The sequence below is a fragment of the Acanthochromis polyacanthus genome, chromosome 19 (genome assembly GCF_021347895.1).
Source record: "Acanthochromis polyacanthus isolate Apoly-LR-REF ecotype Palm Island chromosome 19, KAUST_Apoly_ChrSc, whole genome shotgun sequence".
NCBI classification, from domain to species: Eukaryota; Metazoa; Chordata; class Actinopteri; family Pomacentridae; genus Acanthochromis; species Acanthochromis polyacanthus.
Window position 1 is genome coordinate 5,412,704 of NC_067131.1, and position 20,933 is coordinate 5,433,636.

The following is a 20,933-nucleotide window of genomic DNA, read 5'->3' on the forward strand; positions in this document are numbered from 1 at the left end:
TCTTGCATCTGAGCTTTTCCTGCATTTTTCCTTCTATTAATTCATTACAGTCACATAACTGTTGTAGATTCAGTTCCTTCTGGCTGATATCACATGAAAACATCATGAAAAGATTAAAATAAAAGCAATAACAGCAGTCTGTTGGTACAACCAGACACGGTGAGAAATGACCTGGAACTATATTTAGGACCTGGAGGCTTTTCCTCCATCTGAGGACCATAAAACGCTCCATTACGGTTAAAACTGATGCTCCGAAATGAGTAATACTCGGAGGAAACTGAGACGAACCTGCAGCTCCGCCAGCAAACACTGTTTTCTAGACTCTTATTCTCAAACATCATGACCCAACTCTTCCTCCAATTGTTTACAGCAGGCCTGCAGCCGTCATGCATTCATATGTTCCACAGAAGCAGCACCATGTATACAAACTCCTCATTATGTCCAGTAATAAGGCCTCATTGTGGTTTCTGGAGCAGATTATGTTCCTGAAATGTTTGTGTTGAACAAGTCAACATTAAAGCTTCTTCTACTGTTGGTCTATCTAGTGTTTACCTTAGTGGTGATAGCTTCTTCTAGTGTTGGTCTATCTTGGTGGTGATAGCTTCTTCTAGTGTTGGTCTATCTAGTGTTTACCTTGGTGGTGATAGCCTCTTCTAGTGTTGGTCTATCTAGTGTTTACCTTGGTGGTGATAGCCTCTTCTAGTGTTGGTCTATCTAGTGTTTACCTTGGTGGTGATAGCTTCTTCTAGTGTTGGTCTATCTTGGTGGTGATAGCTTCTTCTAGTGTTGGTCTATCTTGGTGGTGATAGCTTCTTCTAGTGTTGGTCTATCTAGTGTTTACCTTGGTGGTGATAGCCTCTTCTAGTGTTGGTCTATCTAGTGTTTACCCTACTGGTGACAGCTTCTACTGGTGTTTACCTTGGTGGTGATGCCCAGACTGGCTCCTTGGTCCAGCAAAGCAGCAGCGATGTCTCGGTGACCCTCCCGGGCTGCCAGGTGTAACGGGGTGTAGCCGGAGCTGGTGGTGGCGTCCGGATACGCTCCGTTAGCCAGCAGCTGGAGCACGATGTCAGGTTTACCCAGGCGGCTGGAGATGTGCAGCGGAGTCTGATCATCCTGGAGCACAAAAACAAGAAAAAACAGTCAGACTGGGCGGCTACACATCGGACCCCTTTGGTCAGCAGCAGGGGGCACAACAGGGCACCGTTCTGGTCACACTCTACACATCTGACTTCCAGTACGAGTTTGAGGAGGGGAGTGCAGGGGTCTAGTGGAGGACTTCCTGGGATAGTGCAGCTCAAACCACCTGCAGCTGAACACCTCCAGGACCAAGGAGATGGTGGTGGACTTCAGGAGGGATAGACCCCATCTCCAGCCCGTTTCCATCGAGGGCACGGACATGGGGGTGGTCAGGACCTATAAGTACCTGGAACTGCAGCTGGACAATAAACTGGACTGGTCAGTCAGCACGGACAGCATCCACAGGAAAGGACAGAGTCGTCTGTACTTCCTGAGGAGACTAGGGTCCTTTAACATCTGTAAGAACCTGCTGCTGATGTTCTATCATTCTGTCGTGTCCAGTGTTCTCTTTTATGCTGTAGTTTGGTAGGGAGGGAGCATTAAAAAGAGGGAGCATTAAAAAAGAGAGACGCTGCAGGACTGGACGGATTTGTGAGGAGAGCTGGCTCAGCGGTGGGACAGAGCTGGACTCTCTGGTTTCAGCAGTAGAGAGAAGGACCCTGGAGAGGATTCTCTCCATCCTGGACAACACCCAGCATCCTCTGCACAGGACTGTGATCAGTCAGAGAACTCTTTAGTCCTCCATCAGACCGTAGAACTTATCACTAAGTGGTGGGGTGGGTCTCAGTCTGGATTACTGCCCAACAAAATCACTTTAAATCATGGTGTCTTGAAATGTATAAATATTATATATTAATTATTAATACAATTAGTATTTCTGTGGATTTTAAAATTGTTAATGTTAATCTGGTTACTAACCTGTCTGTCTGTCTGTCAAATACTCTAAAAAATTGCACTACAGCATGTAAAAATGTAAGAATATGTCCTTGCACTGATGGAGATGCTCTAAATCTCATTGTACTTGTGTATAGTGACAATAAAAGGCATTCTATTCTATTCTATTCTATTCTATTCTATTCTATTCTATTCTACTCTATTCTATAGTGTACTGGCACAGTAGTAGGTCTTAAAGGGTTAACCCTTTAAGCACTTTGTTCCAAATCTGGTTTGAATGAAGCAGTTTAGTCTTTCTCCGACAGTATTAACTGCATTTATTCTATAATTAAACACAACTGCTCTCTCAGACTCCATTAAATCCACTAGAAACAAACACGCAGGTAGGAACCACGGCCTACCTTGGCCTTGGCGTCGACCCGAGCTCCGTTCTGGACCAGATACCGGACCACGTTGGACTGTCCTGCCCTGGCCGCCATGTGGAGCGCCGTCTCCCCCCTCTGCAGTAAAAACACAACAGAAACTTTATTCCAGAGTCAGAACCCGGCATGGAAACACAAACTAACCCAAACACAGCCGGGATACGACTCCTGCAAAGAGAAAGAGAAAGAAAAGAAAGAAGAGGGACCCCCTTCACTGTCCACACCCATCTCACCATAATGACGTCCCATAATGCTCCGTTTCTACGGTAACCTGGCCACAGACTCGGCGTGGGCGACCAAATAGTTTGGGGTTGAAGAGTCGACTGAGCTGCACTCTTTCCCCTCTTTCTTTCTTCCCCCTCGTCTGTTTACTCAGCTCCTCTCTGCCTCCTCTATCTCTGTTCTTTGTGAGCTAAATGCAGCTCTGCAGTCGTACAACAGGAGAATATTCCATCGTCTTCATACTAACGTGTGGCGTTAACAGCCTCCTCTGCTCCTAAACATGTTTTACTGCTGCCTGAACAATCAGAGTTTCAGGAGGAATTACTCAGCATGAAGTCACTTTCTAGGCCTCACAGTGTTTGCAGGAAAATGTCTAAAAGTTGTAATACAAGGATAGAAAAATACTAAAAATAGATTTATTGTTGTTCTTTCATGCAAATCATGCAAATGAAGAAATAGCTATAAAGTAACATGGTGATGCTTTTGGATTTCTGGTTTAAATTGTTAAAAATGAACATTTTTACAGTTTTTATCTCTAGTTTTTTCAACAATTTGCAGTTAATTTACAGATTTTTAAAAATTTCGTTAAATCAGAGACTATAACCACTAAAATCACATAAAATAAAATATTAATTCATTGCTGACACTAAATGAAAAGTGAAAACACATTTTTAAAAAATCTGCATTTTTTCAAACATTATTTTATTCTTGTCCAATGTTTGACTGTAAAATGACACAATTTTGCTGTATTTAAATTAGTTAAACATAAATTATATATGTTATGGCTTTGTATTGCTGTTATTTTTTTTTTTTACAGATTTTAAAAAATTTGTTAAATTAGAGATAATTAGTAAAATCACAGAAAATGAAGTTTGAAATTAAATGTTGACTGTAAAAAAACGACAAACACTCTGAAAAAATGTTTATTTTGACAAATACTAAATAGTTTTATAAGTTTTTTAACATTTGACTGCAAATTTAAACAAATTTTAACTGTAATTAAACCTGATAAATAATCTAACTATTTTACAGAGATTTACTCTAATGTGATTAATTAATTAGGCAGAATTAAAGAATGAAATATGGTGAAATTATTTTAACTCTTAGTTTTGCAGTTTTTCCCTTTTTGTTGTATTACACACAATAGTCACAGAAAAAACATGTTTTACAGGTTAAATGTAAAAAGAACAAACACAAAACAGGCGGACGTCATCTCCAGGTCTGAAAAGTGAAACCTGCATTCTCTCTAACAGCCAGCAGGGGGGGACTATCTGGTTACATAAAGACATCGGATTGTTAAGGCGTCAATGATAAACTTAAGCTGTTTCTTATTTGATTCATTAGCTTCATAACCATTTTCCCAAGGAGTTTATGGTCTCAATCGTTAGTTTTAAATCTCCTTTGCTATATTTGTAAATTATGGTCCATTTTATTAACAGGTTGCTAGGATACACTCTCAAATCTTCAGCCACATCCGGTTTCAGAAGACCAAGATGGTGATGGTCAGACTCCAAACTTGAGGTTCAGACTGGTCGTCCACAAACCACTGAGTGACTTCACCATGGCCACGTCCATCTTTTATATAAAGTCTGTGGTTTCTGACCACCTGATGATCTCCAACATTCACCCTCCAGGAGGCGATTTTAGTCTGAACACAATAACAGAATATTTATCTGACCAGCCTGGAACTGGTGCTGAGCAAGCAGAGTGATGTCCGCTGGGAGTTTAGAGTTCTTGCCTGAATGAGCTAAAAACTATGAGAGCAGTGCCAAAAACATGATGGTTCATTAGGATTTCTGGTTCAGACTGCAAAAAAATCTAAGTTTTTATTTTGTTTTTATAGTTTTTATCTGTAGTTTTTTCCAACAATTTACAATAACATTCTAGGTAGTAAAATCACAAAAAAGTAGTAATTTACATGTTGATGGTAGTTTATTCTTGTACAGAGTTTGTAGCTAAAAATAAGTTAGAAAAAGTCCAAACTGTGAAGTTGTAGTTTGACAACTCAACGATGAAAACCCAACTCTGCATCTACTGCAGTAGTATTGATTATAATTAGCTATCAAAACATTAATTCCTCACAAAACATCCTTTTTAACTGACATGAAAGACATGCCACTACTGGCCAGCTAAAACTGGTCATTAATCAGTAAAATGAGCAGCATTTTACTGCTACAGCTGCTGCTTGAAATCAAACTAATTTTAGGGACTATAAGCCATTACATTGTTTAGCAGAGCAGCTACAGCAGGTTGGACATGTTTCCAGAGCCACAAAATAAATTATATCTGTAATTAATCCCTTACTGTTACTGGTACGTGATCTGAAGTTAACAATGTGAGAAGTTTACACGAGAATTAAACCCTTTTATTAATGCTGTTAACATTTCTTTGACATCTGAAACATAAACACAGGATAGAGAGTAGAGGCTCCAAAGGGAGGAAACATTCAGATAAATAGAACACTAGAGGTATTAAATGAAATAAAAACAAAAACTCAGCTTTATCCTGATGTACAGATCGTGAATACATGCATATTGTGCTTATCTGTGTCCCAGTACTGCACATTTTAGAACTAAATATCATCCTACGTTGAGTTTTCCATCTATGAAGGATAAATAATCCCACATTTATCACCAACACAAACCATTACAAACCAAGACAAGGAGTTTCATAAACTCACCACATTGCTGGTGTTGGGTGACGCCCCGTGGTTGATCAGCTGGTGGACGATGTTATCGTGTCCCATAAACGCTGCCACATGGATCGGAGTCAGACCGGACTGAAGGAGAGGATGGAGAGAAAGAAGTTTATCAGTTTATTAAACGTTACAGTCAACAAAACCAATGAAACCAACACACCAACAAGCCAACAAAACCAACAAGCCAACAAACCCAACAAAACCAATGAAACCAACACACCAACAAAACCAACAAAACAACAAACAAAACCAACAAATCTAACAAAACCAATGAAACAACACACCAACAAACAAACAAAACCAAGAAAACCAATGAAACCAATGAAACCAACAAACCAACAAGCCAACAAACCAACAAAACCAATGAAACCAACACACCAACAAACAAAACCAACACATCTAACAAAACCAATGAAACAACACACCAACAAACAAACAAAACCAAGAAAACCAACAAACCAACAAAACCAACAAGCCAACAAACCAACAAGCCAACAAACCAACCAACAAACAAACAAACAAAACCAACAAGCCAACAAACCAACAAAACCAACAAGCCAACAAACCAACCAACAAACAAACAAACAAAACCAACAAAGCCAACAAGCCAACAAACCAACAAACAAACAAAACCAACAAGCCAACAAACAAAACCAACAAGCCAACAAACAAACAAACCAACAAGCCAACAAACCAACCAACAAACAAAACCAAAGAAACGAACAAACCAACAAAAAACAAAACCAACAAATCTAACAAAACCAACAAATCAACTTCCTCTCCTCATCATACGATCTATAAATACTAATGTCGTCCAGAAATGGTTGTCTGTTCAGATTGTTCAGATGAGTTGTGTTTTTCTGGTTGTTGTACTGATACAAACACCATAAAAACCAAACAATAAATTGACCGTGTATCATCTGTGAATCTTAATCCTGTTAAATGTTGTTTCTTTGATCCACTGAGCTCCACTGCAGACAAAAAACTATCTAAAAATCCATCAGTCTGGATGATGTTGATCAATGATGGGATTGTTTTGTTTATTAACCACAAATGAAATTAGTTTCCATTAATCACCTTGTAAAGTCATAGTTGTCTTGGTGGCCTCCCTCACAAGTCTTATTCTTGTAACTCATTCAGAGGAATCATAGGAGTCTTGGTGTCCTCTATCACTAGTCTCTTTCTTATAAACCATTCAAAGTAGTCATAGGTGTCTTGGTGGCCACTCACTTTTTGAGGATGACCTTCTCTAGACAGATTTACTTGACGTGACATAATTTACGTGATGTGATCTTGAAAACAAATAAAAGGAGAACACTTCCAAGAAAACAGAATTTTTGTTTATAAGCACTCTACCTCCATGTCAAAGCTGTAACATTTTAAATTTTGCTTTTTGCTGTAAAAACACAAAAACGTCTGTTCTCTCAGTGTTGCAACGACAGATGTAGACAAACCCAGTCGTCTTTTACAGATTTATACTCATTTGCTGCAGACTGAACAGAACTAAACCAGAGCTAAACCTGAAAGTGAAACAAATCTTTAACTTTAAATGTAATCTAATTTACTTTAAAATCACAAGCTTTTAGTCAGATTAGTAGAAGGCAACATGCGCACTCGCTGTTCGGTATAACTTTTAAAGACTAAACCTGAGTAAAGTCTGACTGAAACAACAACTTTTCAATGAATCTGTGCAGTGGTGCAAGAATTTAGTTTTTGGTATGATCGTGTGGACAGACTTAGGTTACAGAAACGCCAATAACTCCAGCCTCATGCAGACGAACATCCTCCTACCTCGGTGACGGCCTGGATAGACGCTCCATGCTTCAGCAGCAGCTCCATCACCTTGACTCGGTTCTTCTTGCAGGCGATGTGCAGCGGAGTGAAACCATTCTACGACAGAAAACGAACACAAGTGTAAAAACAGTCCAGGAAGTCTTTGTGTGTGGCTTCTGGAGCCGGTGGAAGGCGAATTTGGAGTAGCTAATGGAAAATATAGCAGAAAGGGGAACTTTCCCTCCTGTTTCTGCATGCAGACCAGAGGAGCATGTGTGGAAATAATCGAATCGTGATAAAAAAAATAAAAACTACGCTGGCCTGAAATAGACACTTTTCTTTACGGCTCACTTTTTTCTCGCCAGCTTCTACACCCCCCCCCCCCCCTCCCTGCCTGCTTCACTCTCCTGGCTTTGAGGTTTCTGGTTCCGTTCTATGACTTCATTTTCCTCTCCATGTGCTTTCTTTTTTCTCTCTGGCTGTAAAGTCCCAGAGCTCTCACCACACCCCGACTGCTCCCATTACAGATGCTTGTCTATTGCCAAGACAGCAGGCGAGGTTCAAAAGTCTCATTTACTCTCTTCGTCTGCTGCATTCATTAGCTCTTCCATGTTCTCGCTCCTGAGCTGGTCTGGTTTAAAGTCTGTAAACAAACAGGTGATGTTTGAGCTAATTAAGGAGGCAAAGAAGAAAAGAAGGCAGAAGCTCAAGTCTCTGCTGAAATTCAACCATTTAAATCCCTTTTCAGTCATGCACCTCGTAAAACTAATGTTCTAGGAGTCTAACATGCTGTTCCTTTGTTTAAAGTACTTACGAGGTCGGATCTACCACATTTCTGGAACTCGTAAAACATGGCTCAAGTGTGAACTGACCATTGTACCATTACCATAAGTAAAATGTTCTCCTTCTGTCTTGTAGGATGTGTGCAGTAAATTTGTCATTTAATTATCACTGTTCATGTGTAAAACTAATTAAATCTGTGAATGAGTCTCCTCTCGGGTTTTCTTTACGTTGCAAAATGGGACAAGAATAAAATGCTTTTCAGTTTTTTTTGTTTGATTTTTTTTGCTCGATGTCTGATCCAAATCTTCAACTATTTAGCATCTGCCGATATCAGATCCCATGTTTCTAGATAATACACAGTCCAGATACTGTAGATTAGTTGTAGTACCTGGTTGTGCCACCAGCTGCAGCCTCTTACTGCTTAAAAATATAGCTGCCAGAGAATGTAAGTAAACAGCATTGCGGTTTAACTGGCAAATAGAGCATCATGACAGAGACTTATATGAGGCTTAATGATGTAAGGCCAGTAGATTAATGATAAATAAAGCTAAAACATTCATACATCCCAGTGGAACATCTTTTATATACATCTGTTATTATGGATGTTTTTCACATTTCTGCATGACAAAAAATGTAAAAAGTAATCAAAGAAAATTTTCCTAGATAATACACAATCCAAGTATTCTGGGTTAGCTGTAGTACCTGTTTGTGTCACCAGGTGGAGCCTCATACTATTTAATTCTGTATATAATAAAACTACATTGTGGTTTCGCTCGTAAAGGAGCACCATGACAGAGACTTGTATGAGGGTTACTGACTTAAGAACTGCAGAAAACGTTAAATAAGGTTGGAATAAACTAGGAAAATATTTCCATATCCCAGTGGATGTTTTATATATAGTTGTCATTTTTTATATTTTTCACATCAGCCTAGGTTTGAACTGATGTCGATCAATTAATACTTCTGTGACAGGCTTCAATCTTGGTTTTGGGATTGGGGCCTGCAACATTCCAGGTCACAACTACAACGGGCTTTCCAGATCGAGTGGTTCGTCAACTTTCTCTCATCCAATCACATTATTTTCCCTGCAACTAACTGACGATTGGTTGAAGAAAATTCACAATTTCAGTTGATTTTCTTTGGGTGAATACAGTCATAACCACAGCGTAATGGTTGTCAGGTCTAACTCTGCTTCTATAGGCCTTTCTGTCTCTCCATTAGATCAACAAACTCATTCATTCCAGATTCCACATATAGAGCTCCTCTATCTTCCTTCCATTGCTTTTCGCATTTTTTTGTCACGTTTTCCTTTTTTCAATCACAAAAACTTGGAAAGTCTGTTTCTGAAGCTGCAGAGTATCGACTGGCTCCGTCCTCACCAGTGCCTTGGCGTTGGGATTGGCCTTCTTGTCCACGATGACCTTCGCCACCTTGTAGTGTCCGCAGTGAGCGGCGACGTGCAGCGCCGTCAGGTAGTCGTTGGTCACATCGTCCACGGGAACCTCGTGGTGAAGAAGCAGCTGGACACAGTTCAGGTGGTCACCTTGCGTCGCCATGTGGAGGGGAGACAGACCATTCTGCAACCACAGAAGAAGAAGAAGGATGTCAACATGGGTACAACTTCCTCATGGGACATCCCGCCTCAATTCACCAACTGTCCTACATCTGACTGTCTTCAGTTTGACTGATACGTATTTTAAAGTGTTGAATATTGATTGAGGTGACCATGGGTAAAACCTAGGGTCACTGGTAACTTCAGTTTTTAAGTTAAAGATTTGTAAAGAAGGTGCTATCATGTCAATTTTTGCATCGTTTTCGTCTGTCAATCAATGTTTGAAGTGCTATAACTTGATGAATAATGTAGTTAAAGCCCTGAAATTTGGTAGACCCATTGATATGTACATCTAGTCTTCAATGGTACAACAAATGCTTTGATAGAATAATACAAATCGGTTATATAATGGTGCAGATTTAGTCAAAAAATGTCCATGTTTTATTCTTGCCCAGTATTCCACCAACCACGAAACCTTTATTTTTCACCTTAAGAGGCTGATTGAAGATGGTTTTTCCTGTGATTTTAACCAACAGGGGATTTAAAAGGGTACCTTATGGTGCCAGTCAGGCAGACTTTATGAGAAAAAAATTGATTGAAATTACGTTTTTAGCGCAAATTTTACTTGGCAAAGAGACACATAGTGACATAGAGGCACTGTGTTGGGAAACTTGGTAGCAATTTTTTTTATAGCTCTATTGGTACCAATCACAGGAAAAATAACAGCCATTCAGCCATTGCGGTTGGTGGATTATTGGACTAGGAAAAAACAGGGATGTTTTCATCAAATTTGCACCATTGAATAATTGCCTTGTATTATTCTCTCACAGCAGGGTTGTACCATTGAAATGTACATATGAATGGTTTTTGTTGAATTTCAGGACTTTTACAACATTATATCTCAAGTTATGGGTCTTCAAACATTGATCCACAGATTGCCAGAAAATAATGCAAAAATCAACGTGACCCTTCTGGTCTCTCTAAGTTTATGCATCTTTGTTGGTATGTTGTATGTAAAACAGTAGGTAGAAGCCCCAGGGAGGTGAAGGGGTACCTTGGTCTTGGACAGTATTGGAGCTCCTCGGTCCAGCAGCATCTCCACCACCTGTTCGTGGCCACTTCGAGCTCCACAGTGAAGAGGAGTCAGACCATCCTGAGGAAACAAACAGCTCATGTTCAGCTTCAACAGCAGATATGATGGAGACACTGCAGGCAATGCGTCATCCCCACACAGCTCTGGGAGGATTAGGATAATATGCGGCTAAGTTTAAAGGTTCAGAAAATCCCTCCGATAAAAATCACATGGTGTGCAAACTGATCTAAGCTGATCTGATTTAGAGCCTGTGGGTTGATGATACAATATGGGGCCTGTATGTGCTTCTACTGGAGGATAAACGACAGAACGCTTGAACTCTGTGAAGCCCAAAACCTGCCGGTGGCTTTTATATTCATGCTTTTTTCTGGCTAAAATGACGCCATTTATCAGCGTCGACAGCTGAAAACACAAAAAATTGTCAAAGGGTAATGAACGTATCATGAGTTACATCACCAAAAAATGACCAAATCCAACAAAAAGTAGTGCAGAGGTTGTAAAAATGTGAACAATGTTGTGAAATAGCCTCTATAGCAGGGATCTCCAAACTACGGCCCGCCTCCACATTTGGCCCGGCCCCCTGAACAACACCAGAGACACATTATGATTTTTTTTTACCAGTCTGGCCAGGCGATCGAGACTAATACACGCATAGAATGTGACATTCTACTGGAACCTACAAAAGGATTCAGTGTTTCCTCTAGGATTTTTTTCTGTAGGCGGTAGGCTCCGCGCTTATGAACACACACAGATACTGAGAGCGCCACAATTATCTGTAGTTTACCTTAGTACTCGCAAGTACCCGACACGGTGCAAGACTGCTGTGAAGGTGGAGACATGCGGCGGTGGAGTATTTGCAACGATTGAAAAAAATATATATTTAAAGGAGCGGCGCTGGAATTTTAATAGCACCGGGCTGCCGCTGCAGAATGAATGTAGCGGAAAGCCTGGGAGTAAAAGGAAGGAACACAAGACCTTTAAGACACTGCTCATATGAGTCATTTAAGTCAGAGATTCTGCTCTGACAACTAAGCTGAACTTTTACCTGTTAAGATTGTGCACGGCACAACAGAAAATTAATGTTCCATGGACTTTTTTTCTGTGAAGAGGGTAATTTAGTTATTATTTATTTCATAAATAGTGTTATTATATATTTCCTGACTTTTTTTTTCTGTGAAGAACCTCGAGAGGGTTATTTGGTTATTATTTATTTCATAAATAGTGTTATTTATGTCATTAATGGTGTTATTTATTTCCTGACTTTTTAAATATTTGGTTATGTGTGGCTTTGTGGAAAACAATGTTTACGTTTAGGCACCCCTGCGATCGCCACACTATTTCTGTTACAAACTGACCCCCCGCCCCCCACCAGAGAAGGGAAAAGTTATGCAGCCCTCACAGGAAAAAGTTTGGAGATCCCTGCTCTATAGTATGTAGAGCCAGAGTTTTCTCCCAGTATTAATAAACACCTTTGGGCACTTAATTGGACAAATGTTGTACATGTTGGTTCTATTTTTTCGCAAAATAAATAATCTAAGAAATTAGCTTTGTTTACGAATTGCAAAAAGACACAACTGCTTGAGCTGAATTACTAAGAAATCTGCAAAGTTTAGTTATTTAGCACTTTTTACAGCACAAAATCACGAAGTGTTGAACAACGAAAACCAACATAAACTCATAAAAACCACAAAAAGCAGGAAAATAAAGAAACAAAGCAGGTGTAGAGACTGAAGCCTTTTAAAAGCTGCGACTTTAGGAAACTTCAGAGCCAAATAGACAGAGTTCCCCTTTGATTATCAAGTAAACACCAACAACATATCAATAAAAGTAGATTTATTGTGTTTTGTACCTTCGTTCGAGCGTCTATCTTGGCTCCTCGCTCCAGCAGCAGTCGGACCATGTTGCTGTTCCCACGTTTGGACGCTACATGTAGCGGAGTTATATCATTCTGCAGGAAAACACAAGCACAATATCATCAGTTTAACTTTAAAAGAGGAAAATAGCAGCACAGAGGGAACCAAAGACTGATGGTCTTAATAAATGATAATAAATGTTAAATCAAAGCAGTTTAAAAAAAACACTTCTGTCTCGATTAGATTAAAATGGGAGTAAAATGGTTAAATATCCCCCTCTAGAGGAAAATAATCCCTCCAGCTGCAGCAACTTTAACTGCCCGGTGTTCTGGATTTCTTGTTCTTTTCATGAAAAATAAAACTGCCAGAGGTCACCAGTATCTGTTTACTGAGTATAAATCCTTGTATATATTTCAAATAATGCCTCTAAAATACAGAATTTGCAGAGTTCTGAAGAGAGAAAGTTGCAGGTTGACTGGTTTTATTTTGTATTTTATTCACCAACAACCTGCTTTCTCCACTTTAAACCCTAAATCTCTAAAACAACATGCATTAAGTCTACTGTTTCTTTTATTTTAGGGTCAGTAGTTTTCTGAAATAGCTGCAGTTCTAAATAAGTGTTACTCGGTGTGAACTACATGTAATAAACCTGTTGGGACTATTTTCAGCGGAGGATTAACACGCTCTGTGGTTTCCACTTTGACTGGCTGTTTGATTTTGATCTTATTCCAACAAACTGGTTGAAATAAATCACAGAAACATTCAGGATTAATCCATTTCAGACAAATTCAACAACCAACACGTGGATCTTCCAAAAACAGCAGCTGACTTCATCATGAGAACTTCAGTGGAAACCAATTGGACTCCTTATCTTTTTTTTTTTTTTTTTTTTTTTTTTTTTACCATTTTCAGAAACTAATGGATTGAGCAATATTTTCCGAAAAAAAAATCTAAATGACTTAATTTCAGCTTCTTAAATCTGAACATTTTCTGGTTTCTTTGCTTATCTATGACAATAAAATAAAATAGAACTCAGACAACATGTTTGAAAATCCTCAGAGTGTGTCTGAAGCTGTCTGAGGCTCTTCAGAGTGTGTTTCTGTTTCATTTGAAGCTGTTATAGAGTACATTTGAAGCTCTTCGGAGTGTGTTTCTGGTGTTTGAAGCTGCTCAGAGTGTGTTTCTCTTTCCCTTGAAGCTGCTCAGAGTGTGTTTCTGTTTTATTTGGAGTGTTTCTGACGTATCTGAAGACTCACTCTGGCCTTGAAGTCCACGGCAGCTCCTCTGTTGAGCAGCAGCGTCGCCACGTTGATGTTTCCGTAATGAGCGGCGATGTGCAGAGGAGTGAAGCCGCTCTGCAGACACAAACACCACAGAAGAAGAAACGGAAATCCATGAAACACGTGTTAAAAACAACCACAGTCGACCGAGCAACGAGCAAAGCATGATGGGACGTCACAGACAGCGGCTAGAAGCAGCACAGAGGTGGAACACATGCTTCAAAATCTATTAAAACAGCAATAAAAATGCACTCTCTGGTCACTTTAACGGGTAAAAACAGAATTTAATGCAACAAAATGCAACAGCTCCTCCACACGTTTCACCTTCATGAGGTTTATTGTGGTCAGTTTTTGTTAAAACTCTCTAAAAGGTGCTAATTCGACTATTTATTTATTACTTAGAGTTTTGCAGTGTTGCATTTTACTGAAATGTTTAATTCTCTTCACTATAAATGAGTTCATCAGCACTGAAGCTGAAATAACGTAACGTCAGTTTGTACGGTGTAAATCCTAATAACAGGTAAATATTCAGGTAAATTTATATTATATATAATACTGTAGAGTCGTAACTTTAATATTCAAACCTATTACTTAAAATTTTATGTAAAAAAACAAGTAATACTGTGAGGACCTAATATTTTAAATAAGCGTGAAATTTTGTCTAATCAATAATATTGTAAAGATCATTTAAAATAATGTAAGGTCGATTTTCATAACAAATTATTATTGTAGGGTTTAAACCTTAATATTTCCACTAATTGGATCAATTTGTACCATAAATAATATTTAATAACATTTAAGTTAGCCAGAAAAATTAATATTTTATCTTAAGCTTTATTTAATTATTTAATTGCAAACTTTTTCTTTTTTACAATAAATAATTTTCTTTACATTAATATTTCAACTTACAATTTATCTGTCAAATAATATAGTAGGGTTTTAAAATTTTAATTAGTTAACTGAATTCTAATAAAATATAATATTTTAGGGCCTTGAACCTGAATTAAAATTAATAATAAATAAAATTGAAATAAATAAATAAATCATTCATTATTAATAATTTATATATAATTTATTTTATCATTATATTTAAATATTATTATATTACATTTAATATATTTGATTAATAAATACAATTTTAATATTTTATATAATTATATATACTATTTTTAATATTATATTTAATGTTGTAGGGTCTTTAGTTCAGGTTTAGTGTGAATAAAATCACAGTAAAAGCAAACATCAGGACCTGAAGCTCCTGTTAGACGAAAAACATGCAAAAAGGAATATTTTTAGTTCCTAAAAATCCTGTTTTTCTGTGAGAAGCTTGACAGGAAACACAAAAAGCAGACATGCAGGTGAGCGTGCACGTGTCTTCGTTAAAGAAAATACATTTTAAAGAAACAATCAGCTCAAAAATCTGAACTAATGCAACCAAGAAGGCCTCAAAAAATCAATAATCAGAACCATAAATCATCATAATGTTTCATACAAACGTCAAGCAACGCAAGCAACAAAACAATATTAATGTCTGATAAATAAAGAGGGATTAGAGACATAAAAGCAGAATATTCTGTACCAGACATTAAAACATCTGCTAAACAAAATCTAATTCTGTCTCCTTAGAGGAGCAGGACTTTATATCGAGGTGGAAAACAAAAAGAACAGGTTTTAACTTCCATCCTGTAGAAAGTCTGTAAAAAGTGAATATTCCTGGACTCTGCTCTTATTTATTATTAAGTTCTGAAGCAACAAGCTGCTGCAGAAAGCAAAAAGTGGAAATGCAGGTTTAAAAACAGGAAGCAGAAGCTTTCATGCCAGCATTTAGAGCTCACAGCAGACAGAAGGCTTCGCAGAGGTGACCATGAGTGGACCATGAAGAAGAAGAGGAAGGAGGAGGAGGAGGAGGAGGAGGAGAAGGAGAAGATGGAGGAGGAGGAGGAGAAGGAGGAGATGGAGGAGGAGACGAAGAAGAAGGATAAAGATGAGGAGGAGGAGAAGAAGACAGAAAAGAAGATCTGGAAGAAGAAGAAGGATGAGGAGGAGGAGAAGAAGAAGGATGAGGAGGAGGAGGAGGAGGAGAAGAAGGAGGGGGAGAAGGAGGAGGAGGAGGAGGAGGAGGAGGAGGAGGTGAAGGAGAAGACTCAGAAGGAAGAGAAGAAGAAGGAAAAGATGGAGAAGGAGAAGAAGAAGAAAGAAAAGAAGAAGACGGAGATGAAGATCTAGAAGAAGACGGAGGAGGAGGAGAAGAAGAAGAAAGAGGATGAGGAGTAGAAGAAGAAGAAAGAGGATGAGGAGTAGAAGAAGAAAGAGGAGGAGAAGAAGAAGAAAGAGGATGAGGAGTAGAAGAAGGAAGAGGAGGAGAAGAAGAAGAAAGAGGATGAGGAGTAGAAGAAGAAGAAAGAGGATGAGGAGTAGAAGAAGGAAGAGGAGTAGAAGAAGAAGAAAAAGAAGAAGATGGAGAAGAAGAAGATCTAGAAGAAGAAGGGGAAGAAAAAGGAGGAGAAGAAGGAGAAGACAGAGAAGAATAAGATCGGGAAGAAGAAGGATGAGGAGAAAAAGAAGGAGGAGGAGGAAAAGGAGGAGAAGAAGAGGAAGATGTACCTCTGTTGTTCTATTCACCATCATCTAGAAGGGAGAGGGGATAAAGGGGGGACGGTCGGGTGAGAAAAAGGAAGGAATAGAGGGAGAACGAGGAGGAAGAGGAGGAGAGAATGAGGTGGTTAGTGCACCACAACAACACCAACACCAACAACAACAACAACAACAACAACATGGCTGCACCAAGCTGTAGATGGTATGCAGATGTGAGAAGAACCAAAACCACACAGAGGAACCAACATCTGGATGAAGGACTGCAGCTGGACGTTCTTAAATGGGTCTTAAATCAGAAAATAATCAACTAAAGCATGGAAATATGCAGATTATTTGTGTGTTTTTTTTTTTTTACAGTTTGGGTCAGTTTTCTTGTTTCTGTTGTGAAAATGTAAACTAAATCATTTTAAAGGGACTAAAATCTGTAAAGTATCAGTAAATTGTTGGAAAAAGTCCAGGGAATACATGTTAAAAAGGTTTAACTCTAACTCTGTGGATTTAAACTTGCAGCAAGCAGTCAGAGAACAGCTGCTGATTCTTTAAAAAGTGAACAGATGAACTGAATTTTTCCAGAAATGTTTCATGGAGTTTTGAATACAACACTATATCTCTACCCTGCTTCCTGTCTGCTAGCAGGGCATGCTGGGAGCTGTAGTCCTCCTACCTTGGACTCCACGTCGGCGTTGTGGTCGTTCTGCAGCAGCAGGGCGGCCGCCTTCGTGTCGTCCTTCCTGGCGGCGATGTGCAGGGCAGGAAGTCGGACTTTTCCTTTGGTGTCGTTCTCCAGGAGGAGGGAAACCACCTGGTCATGACCCTGCTGCAGCGCCACCGCCAGAGGGGTGAACCCATCCTGGAGGGCAGAAGAAAGAAGGCAGGACATCACTGAAGGGTTCTACTGAAGGACGATACAAACTGGTTCCACTGAAGGACATCACTGAAGGGTTCTGCTGAAGGACATCACTGAAGGGTTCTGCTGAAGGACATCACTGAAGGGTTCTGCTGAAGGACATCACTGAAGGGTTCTACTGAAGGACAACCGAGTCATGAGGAGGTTTAATGTTAGCTGCTACCAAAACATACACAAATATCCAAAAACACCTGCTTTAATTTGCAGAATATTGTTTAAAAAGTCTCTATAAATGTCCACAATGTGTCCTAAAAATCTTCTCCTAATCTCTAAAATACCAGTCAACTGTAATCTAACGTTTGCTTTTGTACATATAAGACCTGTACACAATGTTATTTTTGATAAACACAACAAGAAAAGCCCTCAGTCCTCCTCCAAGGCTGCTCATTCCCCCGTATGGCATTGTCAGAAATGCAACATTTTTTTTTATTAGTAATTGACAAATATCTGAGAAATTTTTATCAAACTTCAAAGATAACTGATGTTTTCTGGAGTTTTTTATGGTCTCGGATAAATCAGTTGATTAAAAGTCTTAAGTAACTGATTAGCTGTTTGGGCAATAAAATGTCAATAAACGATAAAAAATGCAAATAAAAGCCAGAAATTACATCCTCTAATGTCTCGTTTTGTCCATAACCCAAAGATATTCTGTGTATTGTCACAGAAGAGGAAAGAAACCAGAAAATATTCACATTTAAGAAGCTGGAATCAGAGGATTTAGACTTGTTTTCCCCAAAAATTGACATCAATGATCAAAATAGCTGCCATTTAATACATATGCTGATAACTAGTTGATTATTTGACCAATACTTGTGCTGATATTCAATATTTCTGATGTTCTCTTAGCTTTAATGCTAACACGGCTAAAAAATCCCACAAATAAACACGTATAGTCACACGTATCCAGAAATAAATGTGTGTTTTAATGGAATCTTTTGGCTGCTGCAGCTTTAAATCATGGAGCGGAGGAAACAGAATCAGCGTTTGAGGCGGTTCACTGCAGTCCTGGTCTTTCTACAGTAAACAAATCAGAGTGACGCTTCGCTGTCTGCATGTGAAGCAGGTGAGAGGCTCTCAGCAGAGTTTCTTTATCATCTCCAGTGTGTTTTCTACACAGTAATACTCAGAAATACTCTCCATGTACTGATTGAACCAGCAGAACGCCTCAGAACCATCCCTGACATCCAGTTCCTGACGTCAGCTGCTGCTATCGTCTGCAGCATCCATGTCCTCCTCCTGTTAAAGTGACAGATTCCTGTCATGCAGACATCCCTACACATCGCTCCCTGAGGCTTTATTCAGACAGAAAACAGAAGCTTTTCCTCTCTCACACGCTGAATTTTTCATTTTTTTAACCTGAGCTAGAATGAGTTTGACCCTCCTGGTCTAAAGTGTCACGTGTCTGACTGCAACTTAACCAGCACAAGGTGAGCTAATAGCCATTTAGCAATTCAGGTGTTTCAGCTAATGCGCGCCGGCCGCTTTAAGTGCCTGAGGAGGAGCTCTGCATTCAGCTCGAGGACAAATCAAAAAGGAAATTTATCCGCTAATGGACACAAACTGAGAGGCAGACGAGGCCGACGGCACACATCGATACGGAGACAAACGCAGCAACACGAGGCTACGAGCATCCGTGATTCATCAGAGAGAGAAAGATTCCTGGCAGATTGTGTCGGTGCGTAGGCGAGTGTTTACACGGGACCAGACTGTCTGGATAAAACCGACTCAGCATCACACCCACACCTCACAGCAAAACCCTCCCACTGGAGATCCTGCACTCACACACAACTAACAAACACAACCGGACCAACACTCAGGCTGACACACAAACACCGGCAACACAAACGCATTCACAATCTGATCCGTAAACATGTCTGCAAAACACACAAACACATTGAAACGCACAAATTTAGCCTCTGTAAGAAGCTCTAAAGTCAGAAGCTGCTCCCCTGTTTCATCTGCATCATTACGGATTCACAAAAGTCACTTTAATGTCCTAAAAATATCTCCAGATGAAGGTGTTTGATTGTCCAATTGGAGAATGAAAACTTGCAGTGACTCAGCACAATTTAACTCCACTCAAAATAGCAGCAAGCAGCTTCAACTAGAACAACTTAATGTGCAGAGATACAAAAAATATATCCGTTTGCATCTATTTAAACACATAAAAAATGTGGATTTGAACAGAAAATAGTTAAAATGCTGCAAGATAGCATCGAACAGCTTCAACAGTAACGACCTATCTTCATTTCAGTGGGTTAAGACACTTAAAAATTTCTATTTGCATCTATAAATTCAGAGAAAAATGGGGATTTTCACACAAAATAGTTAAAATGCTCCAAGATACATGCAATAAAACATCAAATGCAAACAAAAGACAAAGAAAATCAACTAATCTGTGATCTTTTGTGCCTTGTGCTTTGCTAAATCTGAATTATTAGCACTACAGTAAATAAATCAGATTGATGCTTCGCTGTCTGCATCTGGAGGAATTTCTTTGTGTTTTCTACACAGTAATACTCAAAAATATTCTGCATTTCCTGATTATAGCAACAGAATGAAGCAAATCTGAGATCAGCACAATTTAAATCCACTCAAGATGACACAAAGCAGCTTCAACAATGAGAACTTATATTCATTTTAGTGGGTTAAGACACTTAAAAATACCTATTAGCATCAATTTAAACGCATAGAAAATGGGCATTTCAACAGAAAATAATTAAAGCGCTCCAAGATACATGCAATAAAAACATCAAATGCGAATAAAAGACAAATAAAATGAATGAATTTGTGATGTTTTGCTCCTCGTGCTCTGCTGAAGCTGAATTATTAAACAGCAGGAGTTGCTTCCATCGTGGATATACATTTCCCTGCATGAATAATTCAGAGCGTCTCCAGCGGAGGCCGACGGGAGGCTGAAAGGAGGATGAGGAGGCAGACAAAAGACGGAGCTGCTGGAGGAATCAAGGTCAAGAGTGTTGCAGTTGATTTGCGATCTCAGCTGCCGTCTGCTTAAACGACTCCAAGCATTCGTCAATCAGCCACACTTGTCTTAGGGTTAGGTTTTTTGGAAGCGGGTGAAGGCGAGGGGAACGAATGTGGTGCCATGGTTGGTCAAACTCTTCTTCCTCTTGTGCTTTTTGACAAACGATCAACATCACCGTCCTTCAGAGGGACAAATCATTAGAAGAGATGTCAGCATGCAGGAGTTCAGCAGCTCTTTGGCGCTTTTTTCTGCGCAGTTTTGCTCTTTTTAGCAAACCTGTGAAGTCGGTCTTGTTTATGGTCGACTTAATTTGATTTGGATTACGGTACAATCTCATAGTTAGGAGGGACTTCCAGAGGCTCATAACACGCTATACTACTAATGAATTCTTAATTTCTTTGTATGCTCAGCTTGCAACGACAACAGAGGCTTTCTGAATCTGTAGCGGTGTGCTTTGATGTCAAATTGCGTTCCTGCTCTGCAGAGTACACACGGGTTGGCAGGTCTCATATTTGCGAGCTGGTTTTAAATATTACATCTTCAGTGGAAATAAAAAGCCCTGAGGTGGTGTACCGAAGTCAGAGGATGCTGATATTCATGAACACTAAAACAGACCAGAGTAATTCACTCTTTTCCGCTCTTTATAGGGTTGTCCTGGTCAGTCAAGGCAACGTGAAACTGATCAGTATTAACAGCAACCTAAATGTGATCCTTTGCTTTCACCCACTGCCACAGTGGTGTTGTAAAATTGAATAACTCTCTTACTAAACATGCAGCTATATCTATCAATAACTA

The 20,933-nt window shown here is 39.3% G+C and overlaps 1 protein-coding gene across 1 annotated transcript in view; it reads right to left on the minus strand.

The window, feature by feature from the left end:
- LOC110954653 (ankyrin-3-like) overlaps window positions 1–20,933 on the minus strand; it is a 185,263-nt gene that overhangs the window by 72,370 nt on the left and 91,960 nt on the right. The window contains 9 exon segments of the mRNA XM_051939494.1: window positions 919–1,116; window positions 2,376–2,474; window positions 5,299–5,397; window positions 7,108–7,206; window positions 9,252–9,449; window positions 10,479–10,577; window positions 12,367–12,465; window positions 13,627–13,725; window positions 16,910–17,095. Of these exon segments, the coding sequence (XP_051795454.1) occupies window positions 919–1,116; window positions 2,376–2,474; window positions 5,299–5,397; window positions 7,108–7,206; window positions 9,252–9,449; window positions 10,479–10,577; window positions 12,367–12,465; window positions 13,627–13,725; window positions 16,910–17,095 (1,176 nt within the window).